Source organism: Zerene cesonia, chromosome Z, assembly GCF_012273895.1.
Source record: "Zerene cesonia ecotype Mississippi chromosome Z, Zerene_cesonia_1.1, whole genome shotgun sequence".
Taxonomy (NCBI): domain Eukaryota; kingdom Metazoa; phylum Arthropoda; class Insecta; order Lepidoptera; family Pieridae; genus Zerene; species Zerene cesonia.
In genome coordinates, this window is record NC_052122.1 from 2,839,787 (window position 1) to 2,864,969 (window position 25,183).

The 25,183-nt window shown below is 32.8% G+C and overlaps 2 protein-coding genes across 15 annotated transcripts; one reads left to right on the forward strand and one right to left on the reverse strand.

Moving 5' to 3' along the window:
* Positions 1–1,899: 1,899 nt before the first annotated feature.
* Positions 1,900–4,563, reverse strand: LOC119835655 (prostaglandin E synthase 2). Of its 2 annotated transcripts, XM_038360618.1 has the most exons (6): positions 4,436–4,563; positions 4,027–4,304; positions 3,712–3,921; positions 3,152–3,351; positions 2,730–2,942; positions 1,900–2,468 (listed from the first exon to the last, which is right to left on the reverse strand). In XM_038360618.1, exons 2-6 carry the CDS (start codon positions 4,300–4,302, stop codon positions 2,195–2,197), a joined length of 1,173 nt encoding a protein of 390 aa, XP_038216546.1. In that variant the 5' UTR covers positions 4,303–4,304; positions 4,436–4,563; the 3' UTR covers positions 1,900–2,194. The 2 variants fall into 2 exon arrangements, with proteins under 2 accessions (XP_038216546.1, XP_038216547.1); XM_038360619.1 differs by lacking the exon at positions 4,436–4,563 and having other exon boundaries at positions 4,027–4,429.
* Positions 4,564–5,339: 776 nt separating this feature from the next.
* On the forward strand, positions 5,340–24,640 carry LOC119835914 (ankyrin repeat domain-containing protein 12). Of its 13 annotated transcripts, none has more exons than XM_038361030.1 (18): positions 5,340–5,514; positions 5,626–5,782; positions 5,858–6,013; positions 7,218–7,475; positions 14,195–14,377; positions 14,674–14,860; positions 15,355–15,517; positions 15,805–16,018; positions 17,029–17,177; positions 17,805–17,999; positions 18,258–18,378; positions 18,974–19,042; positions 19,794–19,859; positions 20,593–20,762; positions 20,944–21,128; positions 21,495–21,603; positions 22,115–22,276; positions 22,647–24,640. In XM_038361030.1, exons 2-18 carry the CDS (start codon positions 5,647–5,649, stop codon positions 22,818–22,820), a joined length of 2,697 nt encoding a protein of 898 aa, XP_038216958.1. In that variant the 5' UTR covers positions 5,340–5,514; positions 5,626–5,646; the 3' UTR covers positions 22,821–24,640. The 13 variants fall into 13 exon arrangements, with proteins under 13 accessions (XP_038216958.1, XP_038216959.1, XP_038216960.1 ...); XM_038361031.1 differs by having other exon boundaries at positions 5,341–5,514; positions 15,355–15,493; XM_038361033.1 differs by having other exon boundaries at positions 5,342–5,514; positions 17,805–17,951; positions 18,318–18,378.
* Positions 24,641–25,183: the final 543 nt, after the last annotated feature.

Below are 25,183 nucleotides of genomic sequence, written 5' to 3' on the forward strand. Positions count from 1 at the left end.
CCAACCTATGTAATATTTATACTATTTTTAATAAAATGCAACTTACGTCATACAAACAAATGAAAAAAGCAGTATCAGTAGGTATCTAATAATTTCTAAATAACGTTATGTAACGATCAACTATTCGAGAAATATATTAAATAATTTCAATATGAATAGTATCTTCTACATTAACCGTTATATGTTTATTTAGAACTTAATAGTGTACCCTTCTTTTAAGTAGTGGACAAAATGTATAACATTTATCACATTATTAATATTTCGTTTTTAAAACTTACTCTGAGACAGTGTTCCAAGTAGGAAATATAAATTGTTTATTGCTTCAAATCCTATTTGGGTATCATGTGTATCAAGCTCAATATATAAATGGTACTCACATAAGGCAGATGAAGTAAAATTCCGAACAGTTAAAAACTGAACATGTTGCGTTACTAGTAAAAGCGGTATTCTATGGTAGTACTATGTAATTGAAAAGGAGATAGTAAACAATTGTTTTGAAAATACTGAAATAGTCATTTACCGTTTTATCCTCGTTGGTTTTATTACAATTTTAAAGTAGATACGGGAGTATATACTTTAAAATTTTAATAAGACCAACTCCCAAGTCACCATGTATAAATAAGCTTTTTTAATCATCGTTGTATTCTAAACTGATCACAGATATGTTTCTTTCATACTATTTCAAGTTACTTGTTAGAAAAAGAAAGAACACTGCTAACATACAATCAATTTCCATTTTTTAATCACATGATGTATATATGATGAGAAACTACCATAAATTCATAATGTTTCAAAGCAATAAGCTAATTGGGTTATTTAGATTTTTAGCTTATCGCACATCTATAATTAAAAGTTAACTATCATTGTAAATGCGAAAGTGTGTTTGTTTGTTTATCTTCCTTTCGCTTTGCAACGGAGCAATTTTGTAATTAAGAGGATAAAATATGAAGGAAATACTAACCTAGGCCAGACTTTTTACCGCAGCGAAATATGAATTATCAGAGTATTGATATCATATTAAAACTCAACAAAATAAAATTCATGTTTATAATAAAGAGTAATTAATTTAAATCTATTTTTATTTTCGCAAGCTTCGTTGTGAAAAAGCTAACATTCGCCGTGAAACGTTATCCACTATTTCTAGTACATCAAATAATTATAAAATAATATCTTACATGGAACATAGTCTACACACTGCTCTCAACATTTTTGATAGCAACCGACATCAATATTATAAATTTTTTGGCAACAAAAGGAATTGTATAATATCCAGAACGTTTATCCGAAATTTTACAATGATTATCCTATTTTAAATATAAAAACATAAAAATATTTTTATGGAAACGTTTAGCAAACTCAATAATAACTTCCAAACCAACTTTATTTCCAAGGAACATTCGGCGATACCAATTAATGTATCAATAATAAAATTTAATATCGTAATCTCACTTGTATGTATCGCTATTCTAGTAAACTAACAAATTTTAAAACGAATTAACATACATATTTGGAAATTGAAAGGAAAAAGAGAAATTGAAAAAAAAATCATGAACATAATATACATTCGCATCAAAAACGCAGGCATAAGGCATAAGATTGCATTGCAAACATGATCATGTATAATTAATTTTTAACAAAAAAAACTAAACTATCTTGTAATTTTCAGAACTACATGATATTTAAATGGGACCATACAGAAGACAAGACTAGTGGTCTTCATAAAAAAAAAACAAGGATAATACACAGTAGAACTGAGTACCTCCTTTTTTGAAGTCGGTTAAAAAGTATATAGTCTACCAAAAGAACGAAAATTCAAAAATAGTTATCAATCTTTAAAGAAGCTATGTTGACTCAATTTGAATATATTTTCCCTTGAATATATGTTTCTTCTATATATAAATAAATATATACTATATTGCCTTTATTCAGTGCAATTTTTTATTTTTAAGTTTATTGTGAATATGATTGTTCTTATAACTCAAATAGTTATTGCTATTCTGTCAATGTTATTTGTATTTCAGCGAGATATTTAACTCTGAATGGATCTGAGCCACTATGGAAGCTAGTTTTGCATATGTCATCTTTCCAATTTTACTATACCATTGTTCTATAGTATATTTTATATTTCACTGATATAAATTACATATTCTGCATGTTTTAACTATCAGTCAAAATATATTAAAATCATGCTTAGCTAAGAAGCTGCTGCTTGAAGAGGGATCACTCTGCCTTTAGTACTTTCCAAGTGAGTCTTCATTCTATCAAACCATTTGCCAATACTGGTGTTTTCTCTCAAATCCTGGAAAGCGCGGCATCCTTCAATACTACTCAAAACTCCAAACACACTGATATCAGCAAGGTTTGGTTGATCGCCACCAAGGAATGAAGTTCCCTTCTTCTTGACAGCCTTCATCCAAGCATTTGCCGCATCGTATAGTGATTGTCGTTCGTCTTCCTTTATTTGATGCCTGCAAAAATATTATTTATAATTTGCCTTCACATGCATTAAATTCCAAGTAAAACCCCTTTCCCGCCTCCCTTTTTTATGTTATTTTACATATACACCTTCCTCTTGAATCACTCTATATTTATAGATCTAAGCATACAGACACGCAAACGGCGAAAGGCGAATTGGTTTTATACTATGTAGTGATATTTAAATATAAAACAAAAAACAAGTCATTACTCAAAGCAGATAATATCAAAACGAATGTAACACTCTTCCTCACCTCTTTTTTAAACGTTTAGATATAATCCACATTGCGGCTGCTCCTCCATACACCATTAGAGCACACTCCCATGCAGGGAAGGACTGCTTCCAGCCACCAACGTCCTCAAACCATTTGAATGTCTCGATTGCTTCACTGGTGGTACGATACACATTGGGTGACAGTGTGTGCACCAAAACACTGTCTGCCCATTTACGCCACTCTCTCTCCTCCCTAATGACAACATAAACAAACAATAAATTATATTTGGAGTTGTCGATATTTTTTTATATGGAACTAAGATTGCAAGTTAGAAGCATTATCATGAAACAAAAGCATAAACAAGGTTGCAAATTCTTTTAATAATCTTTTTTTTTATTCATTAAAAAGGTAACAAAATTAAGTATTACACAAGGAATAATTAATAACACAAAAATACATACATTTCAGCATCCCTATGTTTGTCACTTATACCAGCGTTGTGCATTACAAAATATTTATTAGTGATATCAGTTGTTCCTTTTCCATCATCATTCACATAATGTGAAGCGGGATAGTACTTTATAATTTCACGCAAGTGTAAAGCCTTGTCTCTGAGATAGGTTTCCAATACTGATATAATTGCTGTGCTGTCTAATAATTGCTGTAAAAATAAATATGTATCTATATATATAAAATTCTTGTGTCACAATGTTACCATACTCCTCCAAAATGGCTGGATCGAATCTCATGAAATTTTGTGTACATATCGGCTAGGTCTGAGAATCGGCCAACATCTATTTTTTCAAACCCCTAAATGATAAGAGTAAGGCACAACAACATTTGCTGGGTTGGCTAGTCTGGTACTACAAATTGGGAAAATATCAGAAATTAATATGAATAAAGTACTACAAAAATAATTATAATATTTAAAACAAATGATAAAACAATGCACCCCATGTTATCATAACATATCTACATAATAAAATTGCTATGAGTGATTGATTACATAATTCATATTTACCTGATATCCATTTTCAACTTTAGCTAATACTATAGGTACTTTCTTATATCCAGACCACTTGATTGCTTGTCTCAGAACAGCATCTACTTCAACTACTTCATAACTAATGCCTTTTGCATCCAAGTATGCTCTAACTTTACAACAGAATGGACATGTTCTGTATTGAAAGAGGACTAATTGCAAATTACTTGTATCAGCCTCATTGAGCACCTGTGACAACAGTAAACTTCATATAAAAACTTTTTTTTAATTACGTCATATTGAATACATAGTATGGTAATGTTATTAATCTTCGATTATATATATCATACATACCTTATAGTGCGCTTTGTATTCGGGAGCTTCTTTTAAGAATGCATATTCATCGTTTTCTATGGATTTATTTTTGTTTTTTATGTTTACTTTATAATGCGTATAACCTCCATATCCCGCACCAACTAATATGCCCACGCTGGCGCTAACCAAAGTAAATTTTGCGGTTGATTTTGGTAAACGGGATTTAGTTGAATAAAGAATCTTTGATAATGTTACATTTTCTTTTAATGAAGGTAGGATCACCTTACGGAAAATAGTAAACGTGGGGCGCCACATTCCTAGAGGAAAACAAGGAAGATATACAAGTTAATAAATCAAATATTTATTATCACGTTTAAACTGTACTTTTCTATTTGTAATAAAACCGATACATATAAGACTTAGTTGAAAAAAAATCTTGTAATCTGACCTCTATCATTTGACAATTACGGATGCCGGCACAGATTACGATTATTATAAGTGTATAATCTATGACGATTATGGAGTCAGTAGTACCTACGTGATTCGTAAGTAGTTGTAGGCTGTAGCATATGCGCCACGAATGAAGTCCACAGCGGAAGTACAAACTCAAATTTGACAAGTACGTATTGTAGATATTGTAAAAAAAAAAATAAATTGCTCTCTACTACTGTGACCCAAGAAAAATTATGGGCTCTGATGAAACTAAGATTGCATCGAAATACTCTAATGTGTGTAGACGAATTACACTTCACACACCATCATTAACAAATAACAGCAGGAATATGATTGCTGAATAATCATTACACGTAATTTTGTTATGTTATAATTGATTACTATCTTCTCGATATCGTTGCGTAGAATAAATAAACATTCCTTATAGATGTTTGTTTATTTCTTTTTCTTAATACTTACACACACTGAAGCGGTGTATTCTACAACCCTCACCATATTTCTTTTCCCCAACTCTGGGGTATTTAAATGAAAATACAGGCAAAATTATTTTAGCTCGCATTACTTCTGTCATGGCACGGACTATACGAACTGGAATTATTGAAATTTAATGGTTTATACACATATAGGAGCTGACAGGAATGTTGGTTTCTTTATTATTCAGTAAATCGATAATAGTAAATTAATATGGTATTCTAAAATTTATCTCTCACATTTTTCCTGTCTGAGCGAAATATTGAACACTGCGTAAATGTTATAGAAATGTTTGCACGTAAATGGGTTTATAGTAATATTAAACAAATAGTTTTTAAGCATACACAGAGTAAAAAAAATTAAACCTAAATGTCATAGACAAGTTAGATTTTACACAACACTAACTACTTGTCGAATCGAGAGAAATCAGAAATGTCTTTATTCTTGTCGTTGTATATCGCTGTCTGTGACTGATACGTTATAATTTTTTTGGGAGTTAAAAATGTTTTGCAATAAGCTGTGTTAATTTGCAAAAAATACTAAGTTGATATATTTGTGTTATTGTTTTAGACTAAATTAATTCTGGTTGGCGTTAGAAGAAAGGTTGGTACTCTGTCTAAGAGTTTCCATCGTGATTTTCATTATTGGCGCGTTAATGGTGTGCGTTGTTAGATTTTACAATACGATATACCTAAGCTATTGAATTGTGTATAGGCGGGTGGTTATGCTCGAAGCATGCCGTCGACCTCGCGGTCGCGGGGCTCTGGCCGCGGGCCCGACGGCGCGCCACGGACGCAGGTCATAGCGCCCATGTCGGAGCGGCAGCAATTGGCTCTTGTGATGCAAATATCATCACAAGATGCCCCTCCAGGTAAACAATCATTAGTTTTTAAAAAAACAGCAATAAACTACTGAATGCAACTTACTTCCCGCCATTTTCGACTAGCCGCTCCGACCCCTGCTGAAGAACGTAAACGCAGTAGACAACAGCGAAATGAACGTGGCGAAACTCCTCTACATGTAGCTGCTATAAGAGGAGATCATGAACAAGTCAAAAAGCTTCTTGACCAAGGACAAGAACCCGATGTCACTGATTTCGCTGGTATGCATATTATTCACAATTTTTAGCACCTAGTAATTTAAATTTATTCTTATAAGCATATCTATTAATTTACTTCTTAATGTGTGTACCTATGTTGAATTTTTTGTGTCCTTAAAGATTAAACCAAAATTAGTATTACAAAATTCCAAACAATTTGTGATCATTGACATAAAGCAAGAAAAAGCCTACAAATAACAACTTATACATTTTATTATCACAATATTATATTATTATAGGTACATAAAATTTAGTAGCTTTACCTTTATTTACAGCTGAGAATGTTTCATTACAAACATATCCATTTATATGGTAAAGAAAATCACTTTCATTCACATTTTTATAATCAAACAAGAAAGAAGAAGAAGTGAAACGTATCAATTTGTATACATTTCACAGAATTTCTTGAATTCAGTGTATGTATTCAATTTCACAGTGTTAGTGTTCAACCCGTTTATTTAACAACTATAATAATATATTAAATGTTAACTTCTTTGTCATATTACTTTTTTTTAGATATAAAATAAGGTTGATCAAACATTTTCAGAAAATGTTTTCTCCTATTTTTAGTTAGACACAATTATTACTATATCTTTATTGATTGTTTTGTATTTCAATAATTTGATATTGCTCACACCCAAAATGGGCTCCAAACAATATGTATGCTTCAATTATTACATAAATCTAACTTCAGTCCACGGGTTTCCATGAACCACTTCATGAAATCATGGTCAAAAGCAAAGTAGTTGCAGCTTTGATACTTTCATCACCCCATTTTCTTGTGCTACAATTTAATTATAATTATTTGCCTTTTAGCTGTAGAAATTTCAAAGCAGAAAATTTAATGTAAACACTTTTTTATTGTTTGGTAATTAATATGCAATCATTGTTTTCCCATTTTTAAATGTTTAATTTTTACTTCAAAAATGCAATTCAAGTACTGAAAGCCTAATATTACACTACTTTACATAGTCAAATGTGTTGATTTTTGTTATTATTTATTATAGATGTATTTGATTAGTAGGAGAGATTTTTTCAGAATAAAAATAAAATGTAATTTCAATATAGAATCAATATTAAATATGTATTAAAGGAATTTAAATGCGATTGGGCTTTCAGTTCTAAGTGTAGTTACTTTTTTATTTTTTTGATTTTTTTTGCTTTTCTTTTATTTCTTGTATTTGTTTTGTTCACCCCCTAATTTAAGGTTGGACCCCTTTACACGAAGCATGTAGTTATGGTTGGTTACAAGTAGTAATGGTTCTTGTAAATGGTGGCGCTAATGTGAATGCGAAGGGATTAGATGATGACACTCCACTCCATGATGCTGCTACTTCGGGGAATCTGAAGATGGTCAAGTTTCTTATAGAGCATGGTGCAGAGCCATTTGTTAAGAATACAAAAGGAAAAGCACCATTAGACTATGCAGCCCCACATATTTATGAATATTTGCAGTCCCTGAAAGGTAAGCTGGTTTCATTATGACTATATTCATCTAGCTTTTTAATAAGGCTGTTTGTTTAATTATTCTCTCACATTGAACACAATTTGCAAAAAACACAGTGGCGTACTTGTTTTATGGTTATGCTTTTTATACTTTTGTGTGTTTTAATGTGGTGCTTGCGTTGTTTGTTACTTATTTAATTTTAATATTAGATGTTATGATCTGTCAAAAATACATTACACTTCATGCTGGATTATTTATGGCTTCTGTGGACCTCATGGGAACCTGTTATACTATGACAACTCCCATTTTGCTCATGTTGTCATTGAATACTGAGTTTATTTGAATGAGATAAAAAAAAGTATTTTCATGACAGAAATAATAAACACAACATTTTATTGAATAACCAAGAATCTTTATTAATTTCCATTACAATAATTCAATTAAAATACTTCTACGTGTAATCAACAAAGTAAAAAGAGGGATCTCCAATTAAAATGAAGAGTTAATGGGCAAGAACAAAAGCATTTATAGATTTGCCTAATTTTTTTTTCTCAACTTACCTATTACATGTTATCCTTTTTTGTGTCTGGTGATATTAACGTAATGATATATAAGTATATATTGTGCTCATCAACTACAATTTTGTAAAACATAAGAATGCATATCAGGTATTCATTTTTGCTAAGATTTACATGAATACAGAGAAGGTATTATTGGCTCTTGTCTATGAAAACATTTCATGTTATTTGTTAATACAAATTATGTCACAGTTATATATATATATATATATATATATATATATATATATATATATATAAAAACGTTGATCTGCTTAAATATTTCTTCAAGCTAAGCCGAGTGTCTTCAATAATAAGTAGGAGCATAAACTCCTACAAAAGTAAAGTAATAAATTATTAAATTAAACAATTGAGACTGAGACTGTTTACTGGTACGATCATAATTAAAGTGAATATATTTTAATTTTTCAAATTGAATTAAAGCTTTATTCCATAACAACTCACATGTTACTTACTCACAATATGTCTAACTATTGAATAATATGTCTAGTACTTAAAAAAATATAGCTTGTAGGACATAATATATAAATTTATTTCCATTGGTCCATAAATATATGTGTATACATGCAACCATGAGTAAAAGTTACATTCATACATTTCTACACAGAGACTTCACAAAGCAACATAATAATTATGCTTTATTTTTATGGTCAAGTGTGTTATACAAGGATTTTAAGTGTTACACCCGGTATGTGTTTAAACTTAGCGGTGGCACATATTATATATTTGCGATATGTTCTGTTAAACTTTGCTTTCAATTATAAAAGCAAATTATGTATTATACAAAAAGAATTTAGAAGTAGCTATGAGTACTAACTCCAAACTATACCCAATCTTGGAACTACTGAATGGATATAAATAGTATTTTGTTTGTCGCTACTTGAAATAGTATAATATTATTTAATGTTATTAACCTATTCCAATGCTGCCAGCTGAATGCTAATGCTACAAAACATATAAATCCTGTATTTAATTACAAAACTGAGAAAATGTGTATTAAAATGTTTATACATCAAATTTGAAACATGGGAAATGTGACACACTTTCTAAATTATTTTGGATCGAAATATTTTAAAAGCAAAGAAGTAAAAAAGCATCGACGGATTGTAGAGGGAACAAAACAAAGGATATAACGTGAAAACCGCCACTGGGAATCGCCAGGTGTTTTATACCTTGCAACTGATGCAACCTGCGAAAATATCGATTTTCACAAGCGACTAATGAAAAGTTACGTATCCATATATGGATGACCTAACTTATAAATTTATAGGAATTATTTGCGGCCCTGAGTTAAAATAGTTACAGAAAGGTATATGACTATTGATTTTAGCGCATACTGCTCGACGAGGGAGATTTTTAGTGAAAATGCATGGGTATCTTGTAGTGTTTTTACTTCATTACTATATCCTGTTCTTTTACGAGGAATGAATCATCAACTTTCACAAAAAAGAATCTTTTTTGAGTAATCCAATATCAAATGCATAACTAAAAACTTCAAAACGATTGTAGCGTCTTTGTGATAAAAATTAGTGATTGTTTAACAATGCTAAGAAGCATTAACTGAATACTATCAGAAGCGGGAAGAAAAATTGATATCAAGATAAACCCATTTGCGCAGATTCGTCGAGATGCTGGTGAATGAGTGATGAAATTATGCTAGTTGTCGAGGGGCTGGATGCAGTCTCTCGCTTCATCGTTCATCATTGTGGTTCATTAATCATGTTTAGACACTCAAAAGGACAAACCTTATGCCTTGACCATCACGCACAGAAACAGGAAAATCTTTGCCAAATGCAAAGATTTTCCTTAAAATGTAAATTGGAGAAAGACGGATGAACAAGAGTGGAAGACGAATGTTGTGTACCACAATCTTCTATAATAATTAATTAACATGACATTATTTTAATTAACCTCAAAAAGGGACTAAGAACCAAGAAGAAGGAAATGATGGAAAAAGATAACCCCAGGATAAGAAAACGAGATCTAATCAGGTGTTTAAAAAGTAAAAATCATAGTTACAGTCAAGATGAAGTCGGTGTTAAAAAAAAAACGGTAAAACATAATTAATGTTATTAAACTTATCTTATTTGCACTTTTATAGATATACGAGTGCATTATTTTTATATGTTATGACGGCGTTTATTTTTTTCAGGTTTTCAACGTGTCCATAAAAACAGTTTATGGTATGAATCATTATTAACTGATGACTATTATTATTATTAGTTTATTAGCTGACCCGGCACACATTGTTCTTTCTTGGCGCGGACTTTGCAGCGCTTCATTTTTAAATAGTTTATATTTTTAATTATTCGTTCAAAGTATATTTTCCTCATTTAAGGTTCTGTTAACGTAATGAAAAAAGTGAAATCGGATCAACTGTTCATACGCGTGATGTTATATACTAGCTGATCCACGAACTCTATACCGCCATTATTATTTTTTTGGTTTTTTTTTTTTTTGTAACTCCCGGAAAAAATCTTGTTTTAGTATTTATGCGCCTCAACTTCTCAACGGTGGTGAACAATTGCGAACTAAGAAAATATAACGCCTTTAGAAAATTTAATTCAGTTGGTTTATTATATTTTATATTAATTATATGTTTACGTTAGATGTATCAAACCCGAATACCCGTTAAATTACATTAAATGTTATATAAGTTACGTATTTAATAAAAATAAAAGACATTTTTTTTTCGTTTACAATAGAACCATATGATATGGAAAAAATGTGTAACAGTTAAATAATTTGTTTCTAATAAAGTGGTTTGATGAAAAGTTGGATAATCCGACAAACATTCAAGCCAGTGGAAATTACTGATATTTTTTTGGAAGGACACCACTTCTCAACTAAGCTGGAACTTCACTACGCTACACTTATCTTACAGATTGTACATATTATCAGTCCCGAAACGATTAGTCAAGAAATTAGTTGCTGTCTCGGGAATCACGTACCGATTCAGTAATTCAGAGTATTTCAGCTATTACCCTTCATTATTATGTGTTAATTTGTAAACAGATATATATAATACAATACATTATTACGAACACTACCACGAACTGTGTCTGCTCTCAAAAGGAACAAATTTGTAACATTTTCCAAAGCTACTCCGCTCATATTCCCATTGGATCAGTGCTTTTTTTTAACGACGAAAGCGAAGGAGGTTCACAATTTGTCTGTCATTTTTCTTTTTTTTTAGCTACTCTATAACTAAAAATATGAAAACTGCGAACGGTATTTAAAAAAAAATCTACATAAGAAAAGTGGTACAGAAGCAATAGCGACCTTCGCTATAGCAGTAAAGTATAATTAGGTCGAATAAACGTTCAATTCCCAGCGCGTCTAAACGCGTAACGCGTTCCCTAAACATTGTCGCTATTTTCTAACACGTAACTTAATATTTGGCTGCCGCGGGATATGCACTAGCTGTGACGCTGGAGTTGTCGACTAGACTCATAATTACTATAAATTAAAGGTCACCGACGTTGCTGGGGAGGGAGGTTGAATTCGATCGGTTGAAAACCAACGGAATTATCAAGTAATAAACCAATTAGAACTCCCATACAGAAATTAAAATACAGCTGAATTCAGAACCTTTCTTCCGAACAAATTCTTTTGTTTTTGAGAACGTCGGTTTGAAAAGTTAACAAACCTTATTTATCCTACTTGTTATTTGTCCCGTAAAATTTTACTTTTAACATGGGATAAACAATCCTCAATAACTTATAACTAAATAAAATTTCGCATGTGTCATTATTTAAAAAATTAGAACAGTTCTTTTAACCCAGTTCTTTATGGAGTTTTTAGAAATTTGTCTACACTCTTTGATGAGGTTTCTTGAGATTTGATTCACTTATATTTATGAGTTTATACGAATTCTTTATCGCAACTTTTTCTAGCAGGAAAAAATTGTAGTATTTACCATATCTTGTACTTATTGTTCTGTGCCGATACCTCGAATTGAGATTGCCTCACGTAATAATATAATAAACAAACAAAAACATTTTTAATTAGCTCTCGTAAGTAACTATAAAAAATTTAATTGTTGAATTCAGTCATTATATCAACAAAATAGTAAGGGGGAGACGCTGACGGTTGTAATGTCATATTTTTAAAATGAAACTTATTTTAAATATTACGTTACATAAATTGTTCTATACACATTTGTTAGGTAATGTGTTGAAAACAAATTTTACACATTAGAAAAAATCACATAGAGCTCCAAGCATGCTCTAAAAAAATATTTAAAAGATTAAAAACTATGCTAATATATTCTTTGCAATCATTCTAATTATTGCCAAATTATTTTTGAAGTAATATAATAGTATTTATTATGTACAATGTAAGATTTTTCGCAAATCGCGTATTCTTATTTCTGAGCATAATACTTATGCGTGTTGTGTAAGTATGCGTGCGGCACTTTCTAGCTACACATCTTTGTATCTAGTCTCCTTCAGGGTAAATCTGAAATATATTTCAAATATAGCTCGTATAGTCCCCCTATACGAGCTACATTTGAAATAGACTGTTCCTGAGTTAAAGAATATAGTAACTTTGTGATGTTCTTTAAAATAATATATGAACCTAATTCCGTGTGGGTCTCGGTTGAATACTCGTGAAATGTCACTTTGACATTTAAAAAAAGGGAAATTACATGTCGGTTTTTGTAAGTTCTATTTGTTATTAACTGATATTTCATTGATACACACTTGAATATAAGAAGAAAAAAAATATGCATACCATAATTTGATGCTATTATTAAATTAATCGTGAAATAATATAATCGCACTTAAATTTTTGACATGTATGTCAATCTTGAACGCATCTGCTTTGATCGGAACGCGTTGGGGCGTGTTGCTAAAACTGTCGGTCTGTCGTTATGGCCGCTTAGTAACGTCAACTTCGTGGTGGTGGGTTTATAAGACTGATTAGGCAAAATTGATGTGAAATTATTGTCTACGGCCGGCGATAACTATTCAAAGTGTCCGCCGACGTGAAATGCAAAGGAGAGCGCTCTCGCACAACAAAGGGGAGTCGATAGTTTTCATCATATAAGTGTAAAGTTATAAAAATATTAGTGCACGCTTAGCTTAATGTTCCGACTCTCGTGTAAACTGTTAATAACAATGACTTATCTAACGTAGTCATAATAATCCAAAAGAGTTAGTTGGAAAAAGAGTTTTACGCTTGGACAAAATTTGCGTGAAATGGTTGCTTCTGCAATGGAATCCGCAGCACTAATTACGTCCTGCTTCCAAGTTACAACTAAAAATAATTAGAATTGCGGATTGGTTCAAGAACTAATTGAAAAGTTATCGCGTGTTTAAATGATAATTTATAATAAATGGTGAACTTCTCGTACAATCGGAACTTACAATGTAATGATATTTACTTATAACCTATAGTTATGTTTTATCCGTGGTGCAATAAGAAGTTTTGTTAAATTTAGTAACTGTTTGGTTAGTATTATTAACAATGCATCCTTTTTATAGTTCAATATTGTTCTTTGTTAATTAATTCTGCAAATTTAAATAATAATGACAAGAAAAAATATTTCTATAAGCAAATGTTGACATTCGTTTTAGGTACATTAGTATAATTAATGATGATCACATACAAATGCAAGATAACAGTATTTAATTAAATTAAAATGAATGGTAATTAATGAATATACATCATCAAGCTTGTTATTGCTACAAATGTTCTAATCATGAAGAATTTATAACCTCTAAGTTGATTTTACTTTTGATGTAAGTTCAGTTTGTCCGAGGACTTTTCCAGTTTGAAAAATTATAATCAATCACATTGTCTTTGTTAATGGAAAAAGGGATATCAATGCCCTATTAGAAATTTAACCATGCTATATAATGTACATTGTAAATCACTAGAAGTGCCAATATAATATTTTTCTTTAGTAATGCAGTATAACTATTTATGTAATATCAATGATTTTGAAAAACCTGAAGAAATTTAACTAATTATAACTAGCTATCTATGATGCAAAATAATAATTATGAAAAGGTGATATAAAAAATATTTTACAAGAATATTATGAAATTTTGTTAAAAGATCCATCATCTTAATAGTCTAAAATAGAATTTTGATTTACAAAAAGAACAATAAAAAAGTAGCAATTATTTGGAACAAGTTACTGTTCTGCAGATAATAATACAAGAGCTACACATATCGGAAGGACAAGGGATGACAGCACCAAAAAAAGTGGCAATGCAAGTACAAACAGTGAAGGCAGTAAAAGAACCAACATGGAGAGCCTAGCACAGGGAGAATTTGAAGGAAAGGAGGCTACCCCACAAGAGAAAGGAAGCAATACTGAAAACAAAGAAGGTTTGAAAGTCTAAAGATTGTGTTTTTTTTTTTAGTTAAATATTATTTATTTTATGAATAAAAGTATGCATGAAATAAGTCTAATATTTAAAATAATTGTTTAGAATTTTAATTTGAACAAAAGTAATATTTAACACACCCAATGATCAATTACAACAGAAGTAGGTCAAGGAACTTGAAAATTCCACCAACCAATAAATCTCTTGTTATCATAGTGTATTTGTTATATTGAAATCAATATTATACAGCAATAATTATCAGTGAATTAATTGAATTATTCCATAAATTATTTTTAGAATGCACACAGTTGAGTAGCGGCGTGGTGTCATCCACACAGGATGACACTAACGTGACAACAAAGAAGAGTTATGATGAAGAGGAATCATCAGAGGATGACGTTTCTAAGCGGAAAAAGAGGAAAGAAAATGATGATAAGGAACCCATGGCAAAGCCCCCTCCTGTCGCTAGATCGGGTCCTGGCCGGTAATAGATATAATAAAATATAATAGTTTAAAAAAACTATAAAACACGCTTTAACAAAAATCATATTTTGCAAATTGAAAACTGGAATAATTTTATCAAATTAGTGTATTGTCATCGGTCCTCAATAAATCTACAAAGTTTGAACGAAATCTGGCCGTTTAAAGTGGGTCAAAATCGCGCCAAAAGAAGTCAGTTACAAACAAACAAACAAACATACAAACAAACAAACAAACAAACATACAGGTGAAGCTAATAAAAAGCGTGTAAAAATCATATGCTGGATAATCTCCAACTAATCTATTTATGAGAAAAAAAGTATATTGTATCAGTTTTATATTATATTCCTTCTAAACAAATGTATAAGTAGGCAATTAACTGTTTTTATGAAGGATCTTGTTTGTTAGTTTCCACAAAGTTCAAATAGTACCCAATCGGCAGTTAAATAAAAAAAAAATTGGAGAAATATGAATATGTAACAGAGTACTAACCCGCAGCAAGCCTCCGGGACCGGCAAGCAAAACAGGTGCGTCACCGCTTAACAAGGGCGGGGCCTCGCCAAACGTGAATAAGGGAGCAGCCACCTCATCCACTGGCAAACTTCAGGCTACGGGCAAAGGAACACCAGGAACTAAAGTAAATGTTCAAAATACACATCAGGTATATTAAAATGAAAAACAGTTAGGGTTTTTATTTAGATTATCGTTTGCTTTTTGTTTTGTGCGCAAGATTACTTGTGTTTGTGGTACTAGATAAAATATATTGAAACAAAATTAACAGAATTTTTTTTTTCTTGAAGGAACTGTCATGAAGTGACAGTTTAATTTTCTTCATTCATCTTTGTTAACTATTATCCATTATTATGTGTACGACAATAAAAAATCTATACCACAAATTGTTTTTCTTCTTCTTTTAATTTTTGTAACTTAACAATATAATTTCTGTAGAACAAATCTGGCTCCGGTAAGGGAGGAGTAGGATCACAGGCCATCAAGCAAGAGAGACGGAGTCCAGTGGCTAGTCCGAAGCCAGCCCAAGTGAAAGAGGAAGAGCCTGAAGACCAGAAGCCACCAGAAACTACAGCACCAAAAGTACCACCATTGAAGATTGTAATACCAGGAGGTGCAGGTGGCTCAGGCAGTAGAAATGAACAAGAAGAAGGTAAGACGGCTCTGTAAATATATATAAAATCACTGTGGCGGGACCACGGGTGGCCGAAAGGCTAGGCGTTGCTACGGTTTGGCAAAAACAGCGGGTTCGAATCCCGCCTCGTGATCAAATTTTTTCTATTTTTTCAAAATTTTTTTTTATGTCATAGTCGGCAATGGATGAATGAATGGCCGCCCATGAACATTTGGAGAGGCATAAGGTCAATTGCAGACCTTACGCCTCTACAAATGGATTGCCGACTTTAAATTGGGAAGGGATTAAGTAAGGATTGATGAGAGGAATGAAGGAAAGGAAATGGGAAGCGTAAGAAAAAGGATATGGGCCTCCGGCTTCCCCACTCACCGAACGAAACACAATAGCATGCTATTATTTCACGCCGGTTTTCTGTGGAGGTGTGGTACTTCCCCGGTGCGAGCTGGTGTAATTCGTGCCGAAGCGCCGTGAAGTGCCGACTACCACATACAAAAATTTTTCATTTCAATGCTATAAAACTAAAAATTAAACGATGGTATTACTTATTCACCCTCGGGGTGGTGCACACGAGCCCCACCCGATTAAAACGTACAACCACACGCGCCGACTATGTGTGTATTGGTCTTACTTTGTTGTCAGTTATCATTATTATAATGGAATTTTTATTATAAAAATGATTGTTCTAAAGTGAGCATTTATATAAATAATAGTGATGATTAATTATTAATTATGGATTGCCGCTTTCTGCATAAATTATTAACGTGTTATGTATTAATTCGGTTGACTATGTGTTACAAAATAATATGCAAAGACGGTCTATGCCACTCATATTGTTAATGTCATGTTCACGTGAAACCGTTTCATAAATCGTTGGGAGAGTGCATTATATTGCGTTTCTTTAATTGCACTTTCTAAATTAATCATTGACGGATTTTATTAATATATCGATCGCGACTTGTTGATTTTCTGTTCGTCGTGTGTCATTTGGTGTATAAGGAGAGAATTGATACAAAAAACATCCGCATCAGGTGGGACAGGGCAGCGCGGTGGTGGAAAGGGTCGGGGCAATGCGTCCACGTTACCGTACGTGATCCCGTGCACGAGCGCAGACGCGGGACAAACATCTGATAGCTCAGATGGCAACTGTGACGACAAGCGCCTGGGGGAGGGGGGCAAGGTGGGTGACCATTTCATTGAGAATCCTAGCCCATCACAGCAGGTCGCCCTTGCTGTAGTGAGCCGTGTCTGCGTGAGACCAAGTGCCAACTCCGAAACTACTTGTCCGTTCTTTGTCTACTCCACAAACTTTTTAATTGAAGCTCGGAAGCCTTTTTAAAATTTTCCAATGATACTCGCAAATCGGATGAAGTACTTTACTTATGTTACATCATATGGTATTGCAGCCGTAATCTCTGGTATTAATGGATTAATCTCTGGAATTTAGGGGATACTTGGTCCTATTCTCATGATTAGTCTAGTCTCTCTCGGCTAAGCACTAGCACTAATTAAACTCTCTCATCAATACGTGTCTGGCTCTAACTGTTGGATGAGTTTGATTTTGGTTGTATGAAACGCCGCGAGAGACAAACTCTTTATGTTTATAAAAAAAATGTGTTTAAATCTTTCGTAATCTTCCAGATTCATATTCATTTTATATTCATTGCAATTACAATGGAGATTTGCAAAAATAGTAAAACAAAGTAAAAGTAAAAGCACATTTGATATGATCGACGTAGATTAGAATCGAGTTAATGTCGTACACGTACTTTGGTTTCGGTACGTTTATGTGGAGTTTGTCTTATAGGGCGGGCAAAGAGTTCTGCGTTCGCATAGAACGATTGACGGCGAGAAAGATAAAGAGCGAACTTCGCCTCAAACTGGCTCTGAGAACCGATCAGGCTCTGGATCTAACCAAGCTTTGAGTTCAAATAAAAGTCCTCCTCCCAGCTCAGTAAGTAGTAATTCAATGTTTAGAGCTAGACGCAACAAGAACGCGAAGGTATCAAATATTCAATAATTATATCGATGTTTATACCCTGGAATTTTGATTTTATTCTGTGTACCAAAAGAGCCTTTCATATCCTAAGTTTCCCTTCGTCTATCTGCGCAAATTTATTGTTTGTCTGCATGTCGATATTAATTTATTTTAATTTTATTTTAAAGTATTGTTAGTCCCATAAATGTTGATCAGTTGAAGTTTGCTATTAAATGTCTTTTATTTTTACTTAATGTTGAGTTAATTTCCGCTGGTTTTTAGAGACGGAGAAGTCGGTTACACGATGATGGCCACAGTAAATCAAATGCTAAGAGTTTTCAGGGTCAGGACGATCATGCTCCGTCGACGTCATCTGGTGGCACAGGTGGGAGAAATGAAGCAGGTAATTATATAGACCCCCGAAATAGAAAAGCATCCACGACACTGTAGGACCCTAGTTAATACGTTTTAAAGGTACCACAACTTTAGAGCTCAATGAGTATTGCATATGTTTTTAGGATTTCTAAATAGAACATGATATTATGTAGATTAATCTTCTATTCAACAGCATTTATATGATTTGAAAAAAGTTATATAGTATATTAGAAATATTGAGAAAATATTGCTTTATTAATAATTGATCTAATTAGGAATTTAGCTATTTTGGAACATATAAGTTCATATTGTAGTGACTGAAATCTACAATCAGGTTGGTATGTTCAGTTATTTATGAAGTCATGTGCTTGCATGATATTCAGTATAATTGTGCTAAAGATTTGAAAAAATCTTGGTGCATTTTAATTCATAAATATATATCCAAAGTGTTTTTGAATTGTCTTGTTTTAATGCGGTTCGATAGCCCTGTAAGTAGCTTGATAATATAACATGTTTTTCTATTGAGGGGATCTTATATATGAAAGAAACATACTAATGAAAAGTACAATTTATTCTTATGTTTAACATCATCTTAATTAATATGTGCACGCACATATGCGAAGACGGACCAGGATGCAGAGGCCGGCGCTATCATTCTCCTTTAAAGTCTCCCAAGAGCACACGACAATCTTGTAATTCATTATTATATAATATTTCTCTGTTCTTCCGTTATTTATTTTATTTAAAATATTCAGTAGCTTAAAGATGATTATTTTATTTTGTTAAAATTCTGTGAAATTTGTATCACATCTCACAAGGTTAAACGAATCTGATTGTTAGATTTGATGCAATTGATGATTATTTTCGTCTTCTGTAAAGATTTCTTTAGCTATTTTTCGTGTTTAATTTTTCTTTATAAGCTGTTGAAATTGAATATTACTAATAAGGGCTACCGTTTGGCTAATGCCAGAAGGCGCTACTTAATTTTTCGGAAATCTTTGCAACAAGTTGAAACTTAAAATGATGTTCCGATATTATGAAAATCTGTAATTAATCTTGCCTTATACAATTTCTCGTGTAGCTTGTCTTGGAATAAATAGAGTGAAATGTGTTGCCGTCCTTCAATCGCTTAACAATCGATGAATTCTTTTATCGAAGTCCGTGTTTCGAAAATGTTTATTGATCAATATCCCGATATAATAACTTTAACTTATCGCATAGTTCAACGCACGAATATTATTCACAGTGATGTTAAACAAGTTCTCTGCCCCCTGTACTATCGAAATACATGAATACAAAAAACAATGGTTGGAATCATTTTTAAAACTGTCGCTGTTCGGGGCGCCAACTGGTACAAAATATGAAAGCTGGTAGCCCTAATTAGCCCATTTGATAATAAATTTTTAATGCAAACTTAATTGATATGTGCACGCACATATGAAGACGGACTGGGGGGCAGAGGTCGCCGCACTCCTCCCTTAAAGTCTACAAAGAAAAGAGGACACTCTTGTAATTTATTAAAATAATATTTTTCTGTACTTCTACTGTTCCTTTTCTTATGTGTTTCAAAAACAGAAAAAATATTGTACTGTTCAAAAATAAGATTCAAAACGCATTTCACCATATGCATGTCCTTTGAGGACCTGAATGTTATCACCAAACGGCTACCGGACCCTGAACTGTAATTTTCGCTTTGCAACTACAATGCATCTGTTGTTGTTGTTGTTGTTGTTGTATAATGACGTTTCTACATCGAGAGCATTATTCAGTATTAGCCATTAGCATTATTACCCTAGAGAGCCCCTGGCTTCAGCCTTTGAACCTTTATCAATCGATTTGCCGTTTTATTTAAAAAATAACACGAATATTTTACAATAGTTCTGTGTTTAAGTTTCATTGAACAACAGTTACTACTTCGAATATCTAAGACATTGTCCGACAAGGCAATGGAAAACGAAAATGGCAAATCGATAATGTTTGTTTACCTATGGCAGATGATCAATGTCTATTCATAGTTACAAACGCTGTTTGTAGCTTACAAGCTTGAATCCGTTGAGTGTAGAAATGTCATTATAGTTATCTCTAAACTCCGGGTACGGGAGCCATATTATCATGTTCGTACATCCTAAATGTTTAGTGAATGCTCTTTCCGTTATTGGTGTTATTTTATCTATCTTTCGTTGTTGGTGTTGGCCGTTTTCATGTGAGCGTGGGTGATGACGTACCGTTTGTATGTGTACAGCCGCTCCGGGGCCTTCCGTCGAGTTGCATCCAAGGAAGCGGAAGATCAAAGCGTCCAGGGAGAGCCACTCGCGGGAGCCGTCGAAGAGCGAGCACTCTGAGAACTCGATCGTCACGCACAATGTCACGCACTCCAACCCCTACCAGATGTACATACACAAGAGGAAGCAGGTAATAATCACAGCGATTATTTAATTCTCTCTAATTTTCTTTATTTTCTTAATTTTAATATATTATGTAAGTTTGTTAAAATGTACAGTTTATTAAGTTCCATTATTATTTGTATTTTGCTATTCTCCGGTAGCTATTAAAATTTGTCTTATGCATATGTGTAAATTTTATTAATATTTAGATCGAGCGCAGACAGAAGGCCTTATTTCCAGTCAAGCCAAAGCCACCGAAAGATTTCAACAAGTATCTGATGAATCGTTGCACATACACGCTACAGAACAACGTGAACCCAGAACCGCAAGTGGATATACCTGTTAACCTACCACAACAAATGGTTAAAGAGTTTATGTCTCAGGAGAGAGAAAGGTAATAATATAAAGCGCTGACCCATAGACTCAGCTGGGCTCTCATGGATCCTTCGTATATTTAAGCTTGTTATTTTTTGTTGGGAACATAAACGATTAAAATAATATATTATGTCAGTAAATTAAGCTAGAATGTTGTAGCTAGACTGGGATACAGGTCAGGTGGGTGTATCTTATGATCTAGAATATACATTAAATAGCTTATCTCTATTCCATCTATTGTTAACTACAATTCTTCCTAAACCTTTCCGAACTTCATTATTTAAACATTAACGGATTCCTAAATAATAAGATTACTTTCTTTCAGTGTTCAATAGAACCGATATAATAATACAAATAATAAAATAAATATGTTACTCCAATACAGAACGAGGTTGCGGATACAACATCAAGTGGAGAAGGAGAAACTGGTGCTTGCTGTGGAACAAGAGATACTGAGGGTGCACGGGCGCGCCGAACGCGCTGTGGCTAATCAGGTATATGCGATATATGTTTGCTGGAAACATTTACATATATATAATATAATAAATAATAAAAGTGAAGATGAGGATGTATTGGATAAGATTTGGTTGTTGACATCATAGTTGCACAAGCATAGTTAGAAAAAAAATCCTGCAAGTAATTCTGGGAGTCAGTAAGGGGAACGGTAAAGTCCAAATAATATTAAGAAATATTTTTTTAAATCAGATGGGCCACACATTTTATGATAATATTTTCACATTTCGGGTGAGTTTCAACCCTTAAACTCCTAAAACAAACAGAAATAGATTTATGTTACACTTGTCTTACTTCGGCTTAAATATTTATTGCTACTAAATATACTCGCTAGCTGCTAACACTTATAGGATTTCATTTTATTTGTTAATATAACTGCTAATTTGACAAACACAATATAGGGCCGTTTTTTATTTGTATAGGATCGTTTATCTAGATGTTTTCAATGATCAAAGTACACTGTATTGACCGTGATTGTCGCCCACTCTGCAGGCACTCCCGTTCTCCGTGTGCACGATCCTCCGCGACAAGGAGGTGTACAACGTGCTCGCGCCGGACCAGGAGGAGAAGCGCAACGCGCAGCGCTCCCGATGCAACGGCCGCCAGATCAACTCATGGCTGCAGGAGGTGGACGATAAGTGGGAGAAGATCAAGGTCCGTGTTTGACACTTTTTTCTTTTTTTGGAGCTAGAAAATCTTACATAGATACGTTATTTCGGAATCCTAACGACTGAAACCTCAAGTGTTCCGTCGAGCCGCTTCAATGAAGAGGTCTCGGGAGCTGGTTTGTACCTAGTTAGACCCTACCGTCTGCCCATCCGGCTAGTAGTTAGGTGGTTGAAATTTTCATAGATGATGAGGTTCTGCTGCTGTTACAATAACAGACAGTAAGGCAGCGCAGTTTTCTGATCTTAATTTCATCAACTAGTAGAGTCGTTATTAAAATATTATTCATATAATTCAAGATAGATTATCTCATTTTTACATTGGTAAATTGTGTTTAAATAATGACAATCGCTAACAGGAAGGCATGCTACGGCGTCAACACACAGAGGCGGAAACGTTACATGCGGTGCAGATGATGGGATGGGAGTGGAAGCTAAAGGAACTGGGGCTGTGCGACCACAAAAACACGCCCAAAATCGATCCTGCGCATGTACCACAAATACATGTGTCAAATTTTGATTTGCCCGCTTGAGTTTTAAGTTCATATTGCCTGAGTTCATGTAAGGCTAGCACGTTCGCGTGCCGGCATAAATACTCTAAATTTTCCATTTCAAAGATCTACCATTTTTATAACACCAATTGGTAATACGAATCAAGCGGAGCTACTAAATTGAATTTTATATAAATTCGATATTTCTCGACCGTCGTCGAGCCTTTCTTAGGACTCTCCTGCGATTTTATTTCGGTGACGGGTGACTTCAATCCTATTCATTTTTCAACATCTTCATCATCACAAGTCATGCGTTACCGAGATGAATCACACTCTAAATTTAATTTTGTATGTCCTGATCGTAAGAATCAGACGTGATAGCCCTTCGGTCCTCGAGGCCTCTTCTTAAATCGCATATCTTCTGCGATACACTCCACCATACATTTTATGAATTCTTTTATTAATTTAATACTTTCTTTTATTATAATTATTATTTTTTACACTCGGACACGGTACTATCTATCTGTATTGTAACATTATGCAACTTTATTTAACAACAATGCACGAGGTATATTCGATTCACAAAGGTACGTCCGAATTACAATACTGTTAGATAGTATTACAATGACATGAATTAATTTAACATTTTATCTATTGAAATATGATTATTTTTTTATAAAGAGACATTGTATTGAATTTTAATCAGTTATGAATAATAATTTAGCTGTATATATAAAAGGAAAAATATTTTTTAAATAAAAAGATGATAGCTAGGATAAAGTTTTGTAAACAACTTACTTTTTTTAGTTACGCTTCGTGATACTTCATCAGCGAGGCTAGTAAAAGCGTACTTTGTTTTATTATGTAGTATAATTTAATTGATTTTAATTTAAACTTCAAATTGAAGCTTAATATTTTAACTAACTTCTAAGATCTCCCCTTTACATCATATCATACAATATGATTTAGTTATAATTACACTTATTATTGTCGTAATATACTGTGATATAGTTGATATCAGAGTATTGCTACGACATTTTAACGACTTTACATTTTAATTCATAACTGTATCTAATTATTTACAATATAAAGCTGAAGAGTTTGTTTGTTTGAACTTGCGTACCTCAGAAACTTCTGGACAGATTTTGTTGGAATTTGGACAGAGATAGTTTAAGACTTCAGAAAAAAAGAGAAAAATTCAAATTATATTTATTTGCAGGAATGTACTTATACATTATATATTTTTGTCCCGTAAATCCCACAGTTAATGAACTGTGTGGGGAATAATCTGAGACTGTCCATCTTTTCCGTTACGACGCGGGCGGAAAGCTAATATTCTAATTTCTCCATGTAGTTGTCCATAAATATGTATTTATAATAATGATGACATTATGATAATGATGTATTATATATTTTAAAAATAATGATTAGTTCGCCATTTATTTGAGAGTATTTATTGCGCAAAATGTTAATTTTATAATGTAGACACTCTTATTTTAGATACCGACAGGGTCATCGAATAATATTTTTATGCAACTTAAATTATTTAAAATATTATTTGATGTGTGTATTGCAAACGATTTCCTATTAAAGATCTCAATGTACGTTTTGATTCATATTGTGCAAGTAATATTTGATGAAATGTTAAAAAAAAATTAAGAAATGTTAAGCATATAAATACTCTCAATAATTTCGAATTGTTTGATCTTATTATTTTAATGTATTAATTTAAATATAAATATAGTTTCTCTGTGATTTTAATATTTTTAAGGATTCGCATGAAATATTTTACAATTTATAATTAATCGAATGAGTTTGAATTATGAGTTAATTTCAACTTTTATTAAAATGATATAATCTTATGTGTGTCTTTTCTTTAACAACCTGAATAGGAAAATCTCTCATCGTTCCTGTCAACGATGGCTTGATTGCAAAAGTGTTGACCTAATCTAAGAATTAAATGTCAATGTACTACAATTCCAAAAACATAATTTAATTAAGAAATAAACTTAAGATTGGTAGTCGTCTCGTCCCGAACCTCCGACTTTTCGATTTAAGACCGAGGTGCTAACCTAACCACCACCTGCTGTACCACCACTGCTCTTTTTATGATACCTGAGTACTAGGATTGGACGGTCGCAAAATATTTATTTTAATGCATTAGTAAAATATTTTTTGTATTTTTTTCGGTCTTCACAGAGCGAACAGTGCTTCTTAATGCTTCGGGCTTTTTGTTTATTTTGTGTTTTGTTCATAATTCACTCGAGCTACAAACGTATGCAGTGGTGCCATGGTGGCAAATTAACGAACAAACAAATGACTCCGACTTCGCGAAACTGCCGCGCACAGTCATAGACCGTATTCTCGTGAGGCTGCTTGCATGTGTATGCCTATGCATAACTACA